The 19,843-nt window shown below is 43.0% G+C and overlaps 2 protein-coding genes across 6 annotated transcripts in view; one reads left to right on the top strand and one right to left on the bottom strand.

Moving 5' to 3' along the window:
- Positions 1–19,843, top strand: part of LOC110496010 (sorting nexin-27) — a 70,802-nt gene that overhangs the window by 30,637 nt on the left and 20,322 nt on the right. The window contains exons 8-13 of one of the 2 annotated variants that reach the window (XM_021571621.3): positions 4,786–4,875; positions 5,200–5,349; positions 5,501–5,629; positions 5,852–5,911; positions 9,373–9,421; positions 10,111–13,954. In XM_021571621.3, the coding sequence (XP_021427296.1) occupies positions 4,786–4,875; positions 5,200–5,349; positions 5,501–5,629; positions 5,852–5,911; positions 9,373–9,421; positions 10,111–10,178 (546 nt within the window). In that variant the 3' untranslated portion in view covers positions 10,179–13,954. Of the gene's footprint in view, positions 1–4,785; positions 4,876–5,199; positions 5,350–5,500; positions 5,630–5,851; positions 5,912–9,372; positions 9,422–10,110; positions 13,955–19,843 lie in introns of those variants that run through there. The other variant, XM_036952496.2, reaches the window with a different exon arrangement.
- The window catches only part of LOC110496009 (neuronal acetylcholine receptor subunit alpha-7), a 40,766-nt gene continuing 38,081 nt past the window's right edge, over positions 17,159–19,843 (bottom strand). For all 4 annotated transcript variants that reach the window (XM_090208391.1, XM_021571620.3, XM_036952494.2 and 1 more), the window contains exon 10: positions 17,159–19,295. In XM_090208391.1, coding sequence (XP_090064517.1) covers positions 18,594–19,295 — 702 coding nt within the window. In that variant the 3' untranslated portion in view covers positions 17,159–18,593. The remainder of the gene's footprint in view (positions 19,296–19,843) is intronic.

Below are 19,843 nucleotides of genomic sequence, written 5' to 3' on the forward strand. Positions count from 1 at the left end.
GTGGATGTATTTCAAGGCCTACCTTGAAACTTAGTGCATCTTTGCTTGACATCATGGGAAAATCAAAAGAAATCAGACAAGACCTCAGGAAAAAAAAATGTAGACCTCCACGAGTCTGGTTCATTCTTGGGAGCAATTTCCAAATGCCTGAATTTACCACGTTCATCTGTACAAACAATAGTACGCAAGTATAAGCACCATGGGACCACGCAGCCGTCATACCACTCAGGAAGGAGATGCATTGTCTCCTAGAGATGAACGTACTTTGGTGCGAAAAGTGCAAATCAATCCCAGAACAACAGCAAAGGACCTTGTGGAGATGCTGGAGGAAACGGGTACAAAAGTATCTATATCCACAGTAAAACAAGTCCTATATCGACATAACCTGAAAGGCCGTTCAGCAAGGAAGAAGCCACTGCTCCAAAACCGCCATCAAAAAGCCAGACTACGGTTTGCAACTGCACATGTGGACAAAGATCGTACTTTTTGGAAAAATGTCCTCTGGTCTGATGAAACAAAAACAAAACTGTTTGGCCATAATGACCATTGTTATGTTTGGAGGAAAAGGGGGAGGCTTGCCAGCCAAAGAACACCATCCCAACCATGAAGCACAGGGGTGGCAGCATCATGTTGTGGGGGTGCTTTGCTGCAGGAGGGACTGGTGCACTTCACAAAATAGATGGCATCCTGAGAAGGGGAAATTATGTGGATATATTGAAGCAACATCTCAAGACATCAGTCAGGAATTTAAAGCTTGGGTCTTCCAAATGGACAATTACCCCAAGCATACTTCCAAAGTTGTGGCAAAATGGCGTAAGGACAACAAAGTCAAGGTATTGGAGTGGCCATCACAAAGCCCTGACCTCAATCCTATAGAACATTTGTGGGCAGAACTGAAAAGGCATGTGCGAGCAAGGAGGCCTACAAACCTGACTCAGTTAAACCAGCTCTGTCAGGAGGAATGGGCCGATATTCACCCAACTTATTGTGGGAAGCTTGTGGAAGGCTACCTGAAACGTTTGACCCAACTTCAACAATTTACAGGCAATGCTACAAAATACTAAATGAGTGTATGTAAACGTCTGACCCACTGGGAATGTTGATGAAATAAATACAAGCTGAAAGAAATCATTCTCTCTACTATTATTCTGACATTTCACATTCTTAAAAAACAGTGGTGATCCTAACTGACCTAAGACAGGGAATTTTTACTAGGATTAAATGTCAGGAATTGTGAAACACTGAGTTTTTAAATGTGTTTGGCTAAGGTGTATGTAAACTTCCGACTTCAACTGTATGAATGTGTATGTTCTTAACTGACTTGCCTAGTTAAATTAAAGGTGAATATATATATATATATATATAACTCAGCAAAAAAAGAAACATCCCTTTTTTAGGACCCTGTCTTTCAAAGATCATTTGTAAAAATCCAAATAACTTCACAGATCTTCATTTTAAAGGGTTTAAACATTGCTTGTTCAATGAACCATAAACGATTAATGAACATGCACATGTGGAACGGTCGTTAAGACACTAACAGCGTACAGACAGTAGGCAATTAAGGTCACAGTTATGAAAACGTAGGACACTAAAGAGGTCTTTCTACTGACTCTGAAAAACACCAAAAGAAAGATGCCCAGGGTCCCTGCTCATCTGCGTGAACGTGCCTTAGGCATGCTGCAAGGAGGCATGAGGACTGCAGATGTGGCCAGAGCAATAAATTGCAATGTCCGTACTGTGAGACGCCTAAGACAGCGCTGCAGAGAGACAGGACGGACAGCTGATCGTCCTTGCAGTGGCAGACCATGTGTAACAACACCTGCACAGGATCCGAACATCACACCTGCGGGACAGGTACAGGATGGCAACAACAACTGCCCGAGTTACACCAGGAACACACAATCCCTCCATCAGTGCTCAGACTGTCCGCAATAGGCTGAGAGAGGCTGGACTAAGGGCTTGTAGGCCCGTTGTAAGGCAGGTCCTATCCAGACATCACCGTCTACAACGTCGCCTATGGGCACAAACCCACAGTCACTGGACTAGACAGGGCTGGCAAAAAGTGCTCTTTACTGACGAGTCACGGTTTTGTCTCAGCAGGGGTGATGGTCGGATTCTTGTTTATCGTCAAAGGAATAAGCGTTACACCAAGGCCTGTACTCTGGAGCGGGATCGATTTGGAGGTAGAGGGTCCGTCATGGTCTGGGGTGGTGTGCCACAGAATCATCGGACTGAGCGTGTTGTCATTGCAAGCAATCTCAACACTGCGTTACAGGGAAGACATCCTCCTCCCTCATGTGGTACCCTTCCTGCAGGCTCATCCTGACATGATCCTCCAGCATGACAATGCCACCAGCCATACTGTTCCATCTGTGCGTGATTTCCTCCAAGACAGAAATGTCAGTGTTCTGCCATGGCCAGCGAAGAGCCCGGATCTCAATCCCATTGAGCACGTCTGGGACCTGTTGGATCGGAGGGTGAGGGCTAGGGCCATTCCTCCCAGAAATGTCCGGGAACTTGCAGGTGCCTTGGTGGAAGAGTGGGGTAACATCTCACAGCAAGAACTGGCAAATCTGGTGCAGTCCATGAGGAGATGCACTGCAGTACTTAATGCAGCTGGTGGCCGCACCAGATACTGACTGTTGCTTTTGATTTTGATTCCCCCCTTTGTTCAGCGACACATTATTCCAATTATGTTAGTCACATGTCTGTGGAACTTGTTCAGTTTATGTCTCAGATGTTGAATCTTGTTATGTTCATACAAATATTTACACATGTTAAGTTTGCTGAAAATAAATGCAGTTGACAGTGAGAGGACATTTCTTTTTTTGCTGAGTTTATATGTATTAGTTATAAATCAAATCAAATCAAATCAAATCAAATTGTATTTGTCACATACACATGGTTAGCAGATGTTAATGCGAGTGTAGCGAAATGCTTGTGCTTCTAGTTCCGACAATGCAGTAATAACAAGTAATCTAACTAACAATTCCAAAACTACTGTCTTGTACACAGTGTAAGGGGATAAAGAATATGTACATATGGATATATGAATGAGTGATGGTACAGAGCAGCATAGGCAAGATACAGTAGATGGTATCGGGTACAGTATGTACAAATGAGATGAGTATGTAAACAAAGTGGCATAGTATAGTATAAAGTGGCTAGTGATACATGTATTACATAAGGATACCGTCGATGATATAGAGTACAGTATATACGTATGCATATGAGATGAATAATGTAGGGTAAGTAACATTTATATAAGGTAGCATTGTTTAAAGTGGCTAGTGATATATTTACATCATTTCCCATCAATTCCCATTATTAAAGTGGCTGGAGTTGAGTCAGTGTCAGTGTGTTGGCAGCAGCCACTCAGTGTTAGTGGTGGCTGTTTAACAGTCTGATGGCCTTGAGATAGAAGCTGTTTTTCAGTCTCTCGGTCCCAGCTTTGATGCACCTGTACTGACCTCGCCTTCTGGATGATAGCGGGGTGAACAGGCAGTGGCTCGGGTGGTTGATGTCCTTGATGATCTTTATGGCCTTCCTGTGACATCGGGTGGTGTAGGTGTCCTGGAGGGCAGGTAGTTTGCCCCCGGTGATGCGTTGTGCAGACCTCACTACCCTCTGGAGAGCCTTACGGTTGAGGGCGGTGCAGTTGCCATACCAGGCGGTGATACAGCCCGCCAGGATGCTCTCGATTGTGCATCTGTAGAAGTTTGTGAGTGCTTTTGGTGACAAGCCAAATTTCTTCAGCCTCCTGAGGTTGAAGAGGCGCTGCTGCGCCTTCTTCACGACGCTGTCCGTGTGAGTGGACCAATTCAGTTTGTCTGTGATGTGTATGCCGAGGAACTTAAAACTTGCTACCCTCTCCACTACTGTTCCATCGATGTGGATAGGGGGGTGTTCCCTCTGCTGTTTCCTGAAGTCCACAATCATCTCCTTAGTTTTGTTACAGTTACAGTTCTATTTCTTGTGTTTTTGTTCTACTTGACATTTTGTATGCATTTTTTTGTATTTTTATAGTACTACTGATATTCATTACTGCATTGTTGGGAAAGGGCAAGCAAAGGCATTTCACTGTAGGTCACATGACATTAACTTGATACATAGGCCTAATTCAATGTAAAAGCTCAGCTGTTAAATTCAAATTTATACCGGTATTATAAACCACGCTGTCTATGATATTGCAAAAATTAAATATATATATACATATACACACACACACACACATACATACATACATACATTGAACACCACACATTTGGTGCTACTGTAGGCAGAATGATAGAACAGCTATTTCCATGTCATAATGTTATGGGATGCATTTCTCTCCATTGCTTTTGATGGTAGGCCACTGGTAGATCTACATTGATTAAATAGCCACAGTAGCCAACTTTAACTTAAAGCAGGTACAGCCTCTGTGTTCACAGTAAACGCGTGGCAGAAGTTGCACAGAATTTTCACATAGTTCAGGTTTGCACTCAGCAGACCTGAAATTTGCTCAGGGCCCCCAAAAAATGGAGGTAATATTGCTCCAGACCTACTCTGTCATATAGCTAGCTTTATGTTTTATTTTGTTTGTTTTGCTTTTCTAGAGCTTTGAGATTCTGTCTGTAGTTGAAACATTTCTGGGTGACTTACTGGTCCTGAGTCAGGGGTAGCCTACTGTGTCAAAACTGATCTGTGGTCAGTTTGAATGAGATTACATATACGTGCCACTGCTCTTTGCTAGTTTAGATGAAATGTGGCCTCTAACAAAAGCCCCTTTCTCTGTCTGCTAAGGCATTGGATGACGTGAAGAAGGGATTCATCAAAACAGAAGACAAGTCTTACCAGCTGACAAAACTGGCAGAGCAGCGCAAGATGGCCATGGTTAGTCCCTTTTTCTAATCTCTTCTTTCTCTTCTCTTCCCATTGTAAGTGGTCCTCTGTAAGCTTAGTTGGTAGAGCATGGCGCTTGCAACACAGGATAGTGGGTTCGATTCCTGGGACCACCCGTACATAAAATGTATGCACTATGTCGCTTTCGATAAAAGCATCTCATAACGTACAGTGTGAGTGTGCCTTTCTTGTCGCTGTTATCTGTCCATGGCTGACATAATGTGTAGGTGTATTAATCTGTATATTGTATGTGTACGTTCCTGTTTGGTGTCTATCTGTGTGGTTGATGGCGGTCTGTTGTCTTGTATCTGTCAGTATCTGAGTCTGCTGCGCTCCTGTGAGGGATACAATGAGGTCATGTTCCCCCACTGCTCCTGTGACTCCCGGAGGAAGGGCCACGTCATCACGGCCATCAGCATGCACCACTTCAAGCTGCACGCCTGCACAGAGGACGGCACGCTTGAGGTGAGTGAGATTGGAGTATGAGTACCCTGACTTATAGTGTGTGTGCGGCGCTTCTATCACACACAGAACCAAAGGAAAAACATTTGAGTGTGTACACACTGGCTCATACTGTGTGTGTGTGTACTTACCATTCTCTCTTCTGCTTCATCAGAACCAGGTGATATCGTTTGAGTGGGCGGAGATGCAGCGCTGGGACACCGATGAGGAGGGCATGGCGTTCTGCTTTGAGTACGCCAGGGGGGAGAAGAAACCTCGCTGGGTCAAGATCTTCACACCATACGTGAGTCTACAATACACAACAGACATAACTCTGGGTTAAGATAGCCAGCCATTAATGGAATACAACAGGATATAGAAATGGAGAGTGGCGTCTGTCCCAAATGGCATACTACTTTTGACAAGAGCTCTGGGAATAGGGTGCAATTTTTGGGACATTGACATTGTTGATAAAAAAATAGATTTGGAGCTTTCTTCTAACAAAGTGAGTGTCGTCTCTCCCCAGTTCAACTACATGCACGAGTGCTTCGAGAGGGTCTTCTGTGAGCTCAAGTGGAGGAAACAGGTAAGCGCCACACCCTTCTCCTCCAATACACAACTAATTGGATGTATCCCAAGTGGCACCCTATTCTCTTTATAGTGCACTACATTTGACAAGGGCCCGTAGGGCTATAGGGCCTCATAGCTGTTGCGTGAATTTCACAATTTACATTTAGAAACTTGCTGCATGTTTCCCGTTCTAAATCAGCATTGTCGTAAAACTGTGAACGAGCATTAAAACTCCGCCTGGAAAACGCCTCTGTTCACCTTTCGTGGTGACAATAACGCCCTTTATTTGCTGTATGCAAAAAAAATAGGAATTGTGGTTCAATATTTAGTTTATCAATAGATTATTATCTGGTTGATATGCCCTGCCTTGGTCTAGGCTCTGTGATGAATTGGGCAATGATGTCGCGCTCCTATCGAACAGCAATACTGCCTACCAGTACTGTCAAATATTTTCTATAAGCTACTGGTCTATTGACTGTGTTGGCAGAAAGTTCTAATCTTTAGCAGTAATTTATACTCTATCTGGAACAATTAAAAACTTGATACATACTTCAATGTGAAAGATCAGCTGTTAAATTCGAATGTATACTGGTATTATAAACCACGCACAACTTGAAATATATATATATATAACCTATCTAGTTACTCTAGCTATTTACAATTAAATGAGATGTGCATGGTAAATTGTTGTATGTCTCCTTCGGAAATATGAACCCATTACGGCCAGAAAAGATGGATTATAAAATAGGAAAAGATGCCAGTCAAAGGTTTGAACACACCTACTCATTCCAGGGTTTTCATTCATACTATTTTCTGCATTGTAGAATAGTGAAGGCATGAAATAACACATGGAATCACGTCTTAAACAAATCAAAAAATATTGATCTTCTGTTGATTCTAAATATAAAACACAGATGTTTGCTCTTCTCACAAATGGCAAATGGTTGCATTCTTGTTAATGCTGTAGTTTTTTTATGGATAACCTTTTCATCATATCCTCCATTTGCACAAAATACTTACTTGCCAGCTTGCAATACAATATTTCAACCACTAGCAGATGTGCGTACGCATGGTCTAAAGTTTGCAGGGAGGTGAGCACATACGTAAAGTTAAAATTTCAACTTTTGTGTGAACTGGCGCATGCACATTTTGGGGTATATTTTGTAAGTGAGGCCCCTGGTCAAAAGTAGTGCACTAATATAGGGAATAACAGGGTTTTTTTCTGCATCAAAAAGGGGTTTAGGCAGGGGGTGTGGCAATGAGCACAGTCGGAAAATACTATTCATGCATACAGGGAATGTCCGTTTTTCCTTACGAGCTTCATGGAAACATAGCAAGTCTTACAGTCAAAGGCTGTCGGCCTACCAGAGTGGCGTATCATAAAAAACCATGGAGAAAAATGCATCCCAGTACATTTTAACATGGAAGTAGCTGTTCTATCATTCAGCCTACAGTAGCAGCCAATATGTGGTGTTCAGTGCCTACATTCCATCATACTTTTGGTGGGGGAAAAAACATGCAGGGCTTGACATTTAACTTGTTTATCCACTTGTCCTTCAGACAAGGTGACTGAAAATGTTGTTTGATGCAAGAAACCACTTTACAAAATACAATCTATTATTTTTCCCATCCCATCATTACAGAAAATAAAATTATGCTACCCTCTGCCTGTTGGCTGCTTAGCTTATTCAAGTCCGTCTGAAATACAACACTTCCCTTTTAGACATAAAAAAGCTCTTTACCTGAAATGCACACATTTTGTGCTCTTGTTGGAAGCAACTACTCCACCATTGTTGACTAGAAATTAACTAGAACTGGGCTAATAACTCACTAACTAGCAAAGAATATGAACAAATGTGCACACGTGGCTACTTGCAGCTCTCACTTTGATCTCGAAACAAGGCATCTACTCGCAATCACTCATACTGTAGCCTAAACACAGTCCAGTTCAGTGTGAATTGCACAGATCCATATATGGCAATGGCTATTTGCATATAGAGGCCTACTGCAGCTCTGATTGGTTATGGCGCACCGGTCTGTGTGGAGTATTGGCCCTGAGTTGTGCCTGTCAATGCAATAGAATCCTACTCCAATGTGCTCTGCCTACAAGAAAATCTCTTGCAGTTAGTTTTGCATCCTAAATCCTGCGTAGTTCATTTTGTTTCAGTATGTTACATTGAAACTAGCTAATATTGCGTTGATTCGATCACAATTGCCACAGAAGAGTGAAATGTTGATTTGTTAACTAAAGGGGAAAACTGTAGAAAGTTGAGTGATGTTCAATTTCGTGCTTCTCTGTGCGGGCTCATATTTCTTCTGCGTGGCAGTCCGAGGTGGAACCGCACGCAGCTTAGAGGGAACATTGTTGTACATGCAACTCCTGTAATGAAGCAGCTAATTAAACGTAATTTGCCAAAATGCAAATCGTGGGACAGCGCAGTTTTAATCAGCGCACCTAATGCGAGAGGTTCCATATGTGTAAATAAAGGTTCAATAAAATGTAAAAAATGTGACAGATGAAAATCTCTTCAACTCAGAAAAAGGGGGAATGTAAATATGCAACAACTAGGATCGGTTGCTAATATGACTAGGATTGTGCCTTTGGTGCCTGGACAATGAGAGAAAGTTGATATGAAAACCAATAGAACAGTAGACAAATGATGGTTAATGGCATTAGGAAGTCTTTATAAAATAATTGCCTCCACGTTTTTGCTAGGCTACTTTGAAGCAAGGTAAGACATACCTCATTAAGTAAAGTAAAACGTTCCGTGTTTAAATTATTATACTGCCTCAAGCTCACATTTCAAAGTGGCGCCTAATGTCGACTATAGCCTATGCACTCGAATTATGAGTTGAGAATGAGAAATAACAATGGTAGTCCTTTTTAAATCGTGGCCATCAACGTTTTTAACACGCGATTGCATTTAGAATTGTTGGGCTTATAAATGCACGTTTCACTCCAGTACTGTCTTTTTTTTTAGGCGCTCTCACGTTATCTGACAGGTGATAGGCTATTTCCCGCTTCTCGAATTAGACTCTGTATGCTGTGCGTGTGATAAATGCGGTACATAACAACTAACGAATACCCATGCACCAATTCAACTCACACAATTATGCAAAGTCCTTGAACAGGATGCCATTTGGGACACAGCCGTTGTCTTACAATGTTATATAAAAATACATGTTTTATTGTCACATACACTGGATAGGTGCAGTGAAATGTGTTACAGGGTCAGCCATAGTAGTACGGCATCCCTGGAGAAAATCGGGGTTAAGTGTCTTGCTTAAGGGCACATAAATGACGATCATTTTTCACCTTGTTGGTTCAGGTATTCGAACCAGCGACCTTTCGGTTACTGGCCCAAGAGTTTTAGACAATGGATTTTACGACATTAGGCAGTCTAAATGTCAATTTTTCCCTCTCTCTGCCGATGGTTCTTGTCTCACACTTGTCTCCTTTCCTTATCCACATTTTAGATTGAAAAAGAGGCCTCTGACAAAGACAACCAGAACTGCAGTAACAATGGTAAGTGTGGTCTGGGAAGATCCTGTCAGCCTTGTTGTCCAACATAAACCACACGAACCCTTCACAATGCTACTGTTTCCAGTAAGTACATGGTGGATGTGAGAGAGATAAAGATTTTATGAGTTTTAACAGCCCACTATACTCAGTGACATAAAAGCTTAAAGCACCCAAGTCCAACACTCCCAGTGAGTGAGAACAGAACAAAGTTAATCATCTTCTGAGGTGAGGTGTACAGGAGCACAAATACAGGTGTATGCTTATGGGCATAAAAAAACAGCAGCCATGTGATCCACATCAAGGTCACTTCACAAAGATGAATAGACACAGACTGATAGGTGTTTACCCTGTGGGAGAGTCTGATACAGCAAAGGCAAATTAAGAGCAAGGGAATATGAAAGCCAGATGCAAAATGACCAGTAAAGGCAAATTAACAGGGGAGACAAGTGAACAGCAAAGGAATATTAATGGCAAAGGAAAGTGAACAGCAAAGGAATATTAATGGCAAAGGAAAGTGAACAGCAAATTAACAGTAAAGGTAAAGTGCATCAAAGGCAAATGAACAGCAACAGCAGAAGTGTAGAGTGAACATTGGACACCGTCTGCTCTGATTGTTACATTTCTATCTGCAGCTTTACTGGTCAGGAAGTGAGCGGTTGAGTTTGGTTTCTTGAACCTTCTCTCTATTCTAGAATATCTCCCTGCTCTGGAGACACAGAAGGGATGGCGCCATCTAGGGGGCGAGATCGCCACATCCTAAATACTCCACCAGAATCGGTCCACTCGCACCATCACAACCGAGAACACCATCTGCAAAATAAACAAAAAAAGAGAACTGAGGTGATTCACTCCAGAAACTGGAAATCAATTTATTTATTTTTGTTTTTTAATGTATCACACAAACCCAGGAATTCGCAGATAGACGACGAGCAATGAAGGAAAAAAAACATGTCTTTACTAGATGTTCATAGAACAGCATATTCTTTTTCCTCCGTGCATCACCCCTGACATGGGGCGGGACACTAGCTGAGTTCTTCCACCCCACTGGTTGAGGAAACCGAACAGTACAGTGCGTTTGGTCAATGTTCACAGCAGCCTGCGACACCATTGGACGAAGGGAACACCTTGACGTGATCAACAGATGACACGCCAGCGAGGAGGCCAGCCGGCATCTGCGATGTGATTGTTTAGGCCAGTTCTACAACACGTTTGGTCCGGGCCAATGCTTTCAATGTGCCTCTGGTCTGCTGAACTACAAGATGACATGCTGGGAAACATGATAGAGGGTGGGCTGGACACCATTGTCACTGGCAATGCTAAACGGGATATAGCATTGTTTTCACTGATGCAGGACATTATCAGATTATGTTTTTTGGACAAGGAGGGTAAGAAACAAAAGGTTATCTGTCAAAAGCCTAGGAGGCTGTAGTCTACAAAAATAGTCACACAATCTGTATATAAGCTCCCAGTAATGAATTGGGGGGTTTACCCAATCAATTACTGGGAGTGTGTGTGTGCAACTCTATTTTTATAGTCTACAGTTTACTCGGCATTAGTCAGCGCCTCTAACTTTTTTGGGTGTGCGCCAGCTCATGCTTTTCAAAAGAATAGGAGACAAAAGTAACTGATGCAAGGTGTTATGTTCATAAAAACAGTACACTTATGTTTTAGGAAAACCTGCTTTAGGTTATCTGTCAAAAGCCTAGGAGGCTGTAGTCTACAAAATTAATATATGATTAATATAAGAGCTCAAGAAATGACTTTCTTATTCTAACCGTGTAGAAAGTTGACAGGGGAGCTTCCTCCTTGGCTTCTCATCCTTGCTCTATTTTTCACATTTTCTAACCTATCTAATACGCTCTTGTTTAGAATGTCTGTTGGCAGTTCACCACAACTGAAAGTGTGACCATTTATCCCCTTAAAATTGTTGTGGTAATTCAGTAGAATCTCCAAGTTCAGAGATAAAATGTGTTTTTTTTATCAGTGGTGTTTGCATCTACTCAATGAAGTCAGGGCTTGACCTTGAACTAAACATTCAGAGAAACAACGATCAAAGTGAATATTTCCCCCACTCGGAGTATTGATCGACGTATACAGACTGGGAGAAAGGGATGGAAGTAGTGTGTTGTGTGTGTTTGGGTGCAGTGCCTAGTGCAACCAGCAGAGAGCAGTAGAGTACTACTAAAGTACCACTCAGTACTACTGAGTCAGTGTTGAGCGGACCAAGCGAGGGAAAGGTCTTTCAGGACCTTCCGTAGAGATTGCTTCCCTGGGCTCAGTAACTCACCACTAAGTACTGCTCTGCAGTTTGTTTAACTGTGTCAGGAGGACAAGTGGTGCATGCATGTGTGTGCACCTGTGTCTGCCTGTGTTCCTGCGTAGAAGTAAGTGCATTAACAAGTGGGAGCGTGGCCACAACAGCCCGAGCAGGTACAGTTATGATGCAGGATGTCTCTCTGTTGCCCCTCATTGCACCTTGCCTAACCAAATGGGTATAGTATTAGGCTGGTGTGAGCATGCGTTTCCAGTCTTTCCTCAGTATTGCTAAGGCGGTAGGCCCAATTGGGGCGTGGCCATGGGGGTTTAGGTGGCCATGGGGGTTTAGGTTTTGAGGCAGCAGATAAAGACTCAAGGCGGCATCCCAAATGGCACCCTATTCCCAAGGAAGTGCACTTCTCTTGGCCGGGGCCCATAGGGCTACATAGGTAATAGGGTGCCATTTGGGATGCAACCCAGAGGGGGTTATGCAGGGTGACAGCTGTGCAGATAGAGATGGATGGGTGGCATTTCCCCTCCCCTAGCGAGTTATGCCTTGCAGCCTTTTCAGGCTGTATAAGGTTAGCCCACATCCCTTCCATGCCTCAACTATGTTGAAATGAAGGCTATTACTGAAGTTTGACAGGTGTAAAACTGTACCATTCTTAATTGCATGGTTCTGCACTCTTGCCTCCCGAAAGGAGAATTGGCAATGACAAAACGATACACTAGCATGTCCGTTATAAATGCCACTGCTGCATTCTGAAAGTGCTGAAGATGTGCAATTGAGGTGCTGCCTATTCGTTTTGACAGCCAGAGTAATAGCCAATTTAGAGATGGATGACATAAAGATAGCAGATGCTCTACCAGAACGTGTGTGTAGTTTTGAGAGAGGGGAGAGCGACAACTAGCGTGTGCGCGCCTCCTTTCAGTGTGCCAGTGTTCCATTCCTCCACTCCAGGTTGGTCTGCCATCAGACTAGATGTGGTTGCCTTGGCAGCACTACGCTGTCTGAGCATGCCCAGTCTAACATCGCCCCAGACCACGTAACTGACTCACTCACACTTATAACATATTCATGTTAATGTTCTTTAATGTTTGTCATCATAATGGTATGTGTCCTTGAGCTAAAGCATTTGACAGACTTCGGTGTACGTCCCTAGGCTGAAGCAGGTGCTCTCTTAGCTTTTATACCCTGGGAATACAGAGGCACAGACACGCATACAAATACACAGGTGCACACTTGTATGTAGAGTGGGGTGTCCTTGTCATCAGTGTTCCATCGTCATGGTAACAGCGAGCAGGAGCCGGCAAGAGGGCAGTGATACTAAGATGTCTTTCCCTAATTTGCTCAGAGAAACAATTACGCTAGTCACCTGCACATACTTTGCTTTATCTCTATAATGTCCGTTTTAAGAGAATTATCATGTCTCCCCTATCGAATGGATTTTAAAGGTCAGTCAGTCCTGTACCTTTTTTTGTTGCGGTATTATTAAAAGGTCAGTGTCCTCCTCTAATAGCAGCTTGACACTGTTGTAGTCCAGTTACACCACCCTTCTGAACGGAACAATGCCACTCCAGGGCTACTTTCAGTAGCCAAACAATGTCGAACTTGAGCTGGTCACTTATTCTGCATGTCAGAGAGGGGTGTTTGTTCTACAAGCTGTATTTCTATCTGAACGTTCCAAAAATGTTCTGGACGCACCCCAGCGATAAAGGACATCACACACTTTTTTCCATATGAGCTAGATGTTCTAAAAGAATAACATGGTAGGCCTTTGTGTAGTTAAAACGTGTTATTTCTGTACCTTACGCTTCAGGTGAGCAGGGCTTTCGTTCGATTGCAAGTATAGGCACATTAAAACCAAGACTTGTTTCTTCTAAATGTAAATTATTGCAAAATTGTAATTTGGATAAAAATGCACTTTCTCGATTGAAAACGTATAATTTATTTCATCAAATTATTCTAGTTGTGGGAAATCATAGTGTTGTGTGCTAGCACCACTGTTGGTCAGTTATTTTGTGTAGGGTATTTGGCGACGCAAAAGCTAACTTAAATATACATTAAGTCAAGTTCTGGAAGTAAAGCAGTGTTGCATTTACTCAAACTACGGACACGAATTAACAACCGATACTGAAACTCAAATGGGAAGTTTTTTTTATATCTTAGAATATATGAAGGTTTACTAACCAATGTAAAAAGGAAAAACTGGTTTGAAAATGTAATGTAGAGTAATAAATTGTAACGTTATTTTAAATAAAATGATATATTGAAAAAAAGTGTTCCAGATGTTTTGTTTACTGTACTTTTATTCCTGTTCATCCCTAGGGCAAAGACTAATTGATTGTGGTCACACACACACACACACACACACACACACACACACTGTCTTGTTTTACTAAACTTGTGGGCACATACAATTGATTCACATTCAAAATCCTATTTTTCCTAAACTTAACCTTAACTCCAACTTAACTGAAATTCGAACAACACTAATTCTAACCCTAAACCCCATAGAAATATTATTTTTCCTTGGGGACCGACAACATTTTCCCAGTTAGTCTAATTTTTGTTAGTTTACTATTGTGGGTACTTGTGGTCCCCAAAAGTATGGTTAAACACTGAATTTTAAAGGAAAAATCCACCCAAAATAACCAATTCCTATAACTTATGTGAGAACAATATTTGTGAACAAATGTTTAAATTTGTTGTTTATAAGGTTGGTAGCAATGTGAAAATCGTTGTGGAAATCTGTTGCAGCTCAAGTCCACTACAAAACCCACAATGCAATGCTCTCTTTATGGGCTAGCTAGCAAATGTAGCTACACACAATAATACAAGTCAATATCACCATGTGAAGGAACTGTAATATCGCCTAAAACTGAATTATCAATTTAGGAGTCTACAATCTCACCATGTTCAACCTGCAAATCGATGTGCCTCTGAGTGGAGCCTGACATTCGTAACGGCACCATGCAATGCACCCTGGACTGAAGAGGCAAAAATACGTAGTTAAAGAGCACTGACAAATAATAAAGGTCCAATGGGCACTCCATGCAAAGGTCTTTATTGTGCTGTCAGTCAGTCTGTGATGGCACTGACTTAAGGCAGCTGGCTAGCACAAGCAAAGGTGAAATGGACTCTTACCTGAGCAAAGTAAAAGGTTACATAAATTATCTGGAATTTATCCTTGATCGCTCCCCTTTAGCCTCAACAAATGGCTTATTTGAATTTCTCATTATGGTAGAGGAATTTGGTTTGTTCAGGTAGATTTATATAGGGCTCGGGACATTATTTAGGAGATTACAACCGTCATCAGTGTGGCTCTAATTGAGAGGCTGCAGCTGTATGTCAAATCTGGCACCCCAGTGGTAATGGGCACCAATAAAGTCCCCGACTGAGTCCCAAATGGCACTCTATTCACTACAAAAGCTGGAATTTCACAGGCAAGCCAATTCTGGTCTTTTGCCGATAATTGGGCAAAATATCAGAATTGGGCTGCCTGTCTAAACGCAACCATTTTGCACTACTTTTTAGGCCAATGGGCCCTGGTCAAAAGTAGTACACTATATTAGGAATTTTTACTTGACAGTACATTTTAGGTTATCGTGATAAAGCAGGTACTTCTGTCTTCAGTTGGAGTTCAACATTTAATTAGTTCATGAACAATTTTCATTGATTCTCTTGATTTCTGTTTTATTTATTTCCCATTGATCATGGAAGTCTGAGCTACAATTGAATTCAACCCACGTACACTTTGAACCCTGACCAACCTAGCTGTTCCAGGTGAGATTCTCTCCATCTGCAAGTCCATTTCTACCTAAAGAATAATGTTCCGGACTTAATCAACAAAGACACACAGTATAAAAATCAACTGACCCATGTTTCAGTCCACCTCAAACTGCCCAATTTTGACTTACGGCCAGACTACAGTCCCTTCGTTGGCTCACTAATCGCCCGCGAACAGCTGGCCACTTAACCTTGTGACCGCAGAGGTCTGGGACAGCTGAATGACACTCAGCTCGGTGAGTGAATGTGGCTTGGCAGGCTTAGGTTGTATTTCAAATGGCACCCTTATATGGTTCACTACTTTTGACCAGAGCCATAATTTGGGACTCATATTTAATCAAGGCTAACGATGCATCCCCAGGTGGGACTGGGCGGGTACAAGCATTAATCACGGTCCTGAGCAGGTCTGCCGCTCTCTACCTCACGTCAGCGCTTCCGTCCAGCCGGTAATGAAAAGGCATTGATCAGCCGCACAACATTGGGAATATGGTCGTATTGTACAGAACTGTCTTAGGGAAACTGAGCAAACGGTGGGGGGGTGCTGAGAGGGTGCAATTTACAAGGTTGTTGACCTACAAGCCGTGTGTGTGTGTGTGTGTGTGCTATGTAAATGGTGTGTGTGTGTGCAGTATTAACAGTTGTGTGTGACTGGAGTTTATTTAAGTGTGCCTGCCACAGGCATGTGTTTTAGGTCTCTATTCAAGCTGTAGGTTTTCATTCCGCCTGTGCACTGCAGTAATATGCCTTTTTAATGTGAAATTGCAGTGCCCATTCACACATACTCAAAACAATCTTTCTAGACACTTGTACACTTCTATTGGCCTTCTTGAGAAAAATCTCTCGCCGCGGAGAGGGCCTTGGCTCCAACTGCTCATTAACTGAGAGACAGAAAAAACAACTGATTCAAAGCTTACACACGCAAGCACACATTCCTCTACACACAAACAGCACGGACACACACACACATTCTCCCCTCATCTACTCTCTTCTTTTTCCATCTGAGTGAACCCAGTAAATCTCGGAGCTCAGAGTGCCAACGCTGCACATTTGTCGACCCCAGTGCCTCGGAAAGAGGATAGAAAGAGAGAATTACCCAGTCAGACAACCTGCAGTAGGAGAACAGCCTCTATAAATATAGCCTCTCCATCCGTCTGACACTGAGTAACATGCTAAAACTCAAACACTGACTACACACACAGAAGGAGAGAGAAAGGAAAAATAGAGATGAATGGGAGGGGGAAAGAGATGAATAGAGCGAGTGAAAGAGAACCAGTGTTGATTATACTGACAGAATAAAACATACTGTATGGACTGGAGAGAGAACCATATACCTGAAACCTACACAATGTCAGAGACGCATAATGAGCATCCTAGTCAATAGATGCTAACCCATTTGACATTGAAAATGTGCATTTACCAAAATGTACTATTAATATACTACATATTTTGCATTATTGTGTGACTGAGTTATGCTTTGTCGAGTGGCTATTTCCCTGGTCCTCTCTTATAAATCCATTGAATTACCGAGCATGGCCCGTCTACCCCCTCCTTCCTTCCTCCCTCCTCTCTTCCTGAAGGAGTAATCAATTAAAACCCTGTCCGGTGCACGCTGTGTCAGCACTTTCTCTGCCCCTCTGTCATTTTTCTCTTGCGTATATCAGCACCAGTGTCCGTTGAGGAAGGCAAGGATGGTAGAAAAATAATACTTTATTTCGGGATGGGAAATGTTTCTATACATGTGTGTGCCAGAGAGTCAGTCCAACTCCCAGCTTGAGGTTTCCACTGAAGGGAGGAGATGCGTCAGTTTATAGAGCGAGCAGGAGATGTGAGATCTTCCAGGAGCTGTCTCAGGTCTTTAAAATAACGATAGGAAATATATTTTAGTAAGTATATGTTGAATTTGGAAAATATGAAAATATCGAAAAATAAAACTCCCATCAATTGTCAACCATATTGTGCAATATAAAAATTTGTGTTATTCCAATCATCCAAGTCATTTGTGTGTTCATCTTGAGGTTTGAGGATCACTTTCCTTCACATTCCTCTTAAAGTTGCTGACCTCACATACAGTATATTAAGATTTCACTTTGGAGCTCAATGAGATCAGCCTTCTCTATTAGGACCTGCCAAATTCTATTAGGTGACTGTTTGATGGGTCATTATTGGATCGACCCTCCACTGTAACACAATTACTGGCAATTACACTGATTACACACTAATGCAGTTGCCCAATCACAAGGAGCGCTACACACCGTAGGACAAAAAGTGGAGATTGGTATACACTGGCAACCCACTGACAGATAAGGCCTGGGGAAGGAAATGGGGCTGTTAAATGGGAATTCATTTGGTGCCTCAACTGATCTGAAATCGGCTGCATGTTATTTAAGGCCTTTCAATTTGATGCCCATGAAACAAATGACAGAATGAAAGAATAGATATTATTTTCATTCCTCTAATCCGCTTTGTTCTTCTTTCTATCTCAGAGACGAGGCCAAGTTCAGTTTGTTTGACCCTCCCACCTTCACTGTCACCAGGGAAAACCTCTGTCTGTTCACACACTCATTCCTTGTCTTTCCTTGTAAAAGTCAGTCTCTCCCCCTCCCTCCTGGTCCCCTGTTTCAGTAAATGATGCAGTCTTTCTTTGCCTTTTTTTCTTTTCTGGGATTTGACATCAAATAAAACAGCCCTATCCATCTGTCTATTTCCCTCTCTCGCTTTCTGTAAGTACTGCAATCTTCCCAATCTCAGGTTGAATTATCCCATGCTCCACTTTTCTTATTGCCCTTCCTGTTCACTTTCACTTCTTAAAGGTCTTTGAAAAAGCCTCATAATTCAGTACAATTTACTTCACCCTGTACAGTCGTTGAACCATGCCTTTTTGGATTCTTCGCCCATAAACTCATCGCGCCCCATCCTGTTCCATTTCATCAGAGGTCATTGATAGACTTCAAGAGAACATCTTGAGATGTTCTATAGTCCTCTCCAAAGAACCCCCCTCATCTTGACAGGAGGGTCCCTGACAATAGCCCTCTTGGACTAAGCCCCAAATCATTCCACATCCTGCTCTTTCTCCCCTACATCTCTTCTCCCTCATTCTTTCTCTTCTCCTCTGCCCCATCCTCTTCTTCCTCAGAAGAAGTCCTTGGAGGCAGCCTCGACAAAGTTGGGAGCGGACATGAGGATGGCGATGGTGCAGATGATGTTGAACATACTGAAGGCCACCAGGCAGAGCCGGTCAATGACAGCTGCCGCAAACTTCCACTGGTCGGCCACGCTCTCCGTCTCATCCTGTTCACGGAAGCGGTCCGCCATGTAACGCACCTCCTCCAGAATAGCCTGGAGCTGGGGATCACCTATACCCCCTCCCGAGTACTGTCCTCCAACCCCTATTCCAAAGCCTCCGCCACTGGAAATAGTGCTAGGGCAGCCCACAGTGTCCTCGTTGGGGGTGGGGGGTGGTGGAGGGGGGCTGCCTGCTACTCGAGGAGGCCCGGCTGAGATGCTGTAACTCTGGATGTGGTCTGGGAGCAGTGGGGGGTCGTCCAGGTTCTGGAAGCCGATGTAGAGCAGGTTTCCGTTGTTGTTGGCGCTGGACTGGGCGTGAAGGTGGGGTTGACCCGCGTGCAGGGGGCCAGCCTGGAGAGGGGCCAGGTTTTGGGGGTGCAGTGGGTTGAGCGTGGGGTCTGGAGGGTTAGGGATGCTACCGCTCTGGGAGCTTGAAGAGCAGCGCCGTAGGTGGGGGGCGCAGGGTGGTCGCTCTGGGTCATCACTCTCCCCTGGGCGCTTCATACGTAGGAACCATGCTACCCACTGCAGTAGGACCACATTAACCTGAAAGGAAGAAAAGGGAGAATCAATCAGAGAAGGATGTTATAATATAGATACATAGCAAGGGAGGAAAACGCATCTAGTGAGGAATACACTTACTCTAACAAAGGGTAGTGCACTTGGTAATACACTTGGGGGGGAAAACCTTTAAGCCAGTTAAAGCTTGACACAGTGGGTTGTGTGTGCGGATGCTGGTATATTCAACTTGACCTTTAGGATTCAATGCTACTTTCATGAGCACAAGAATGAGAAAATTGCCTAAGGCAGGAATTTTACAATTACCTTTTGTGGGATATAAAGCTATATTTAAATTCTAACCACGGAATTAATTAAGACACAGCGGCATCTGTCTCCTCCTTACATATCTTTTATCCCTTTTTATATCTAGACCAAAACCAGTCTTTACATACCGTCTTTTCTTTTTATATCTGAAAGGGCTATGGGGTAAAAACGTGGTACATTAAAACCCGCCTCGAGAACTAGTCATTGCTGCGGTATTTTCTTAAATTCTGCCTATGGCTCTGTGAAAACCGAGCAGTTCAACAAGTCCC

The sequence above is a fragment of the Oncorhynchus mykiss genome, chromosome 18, assembly GCF_057628025.1.
Source record: "Oncorhynchus mykiss isolate SJ-2025 chromosome 18, ASM5762802v1, whole genome shotgun sequence".
NCBI lineage: Eukaryota > Metazoa > Chordata > Actinopteri > Salmoniformes > Salmonidae > Oncorhynchus > Oncorhynchus mykiss.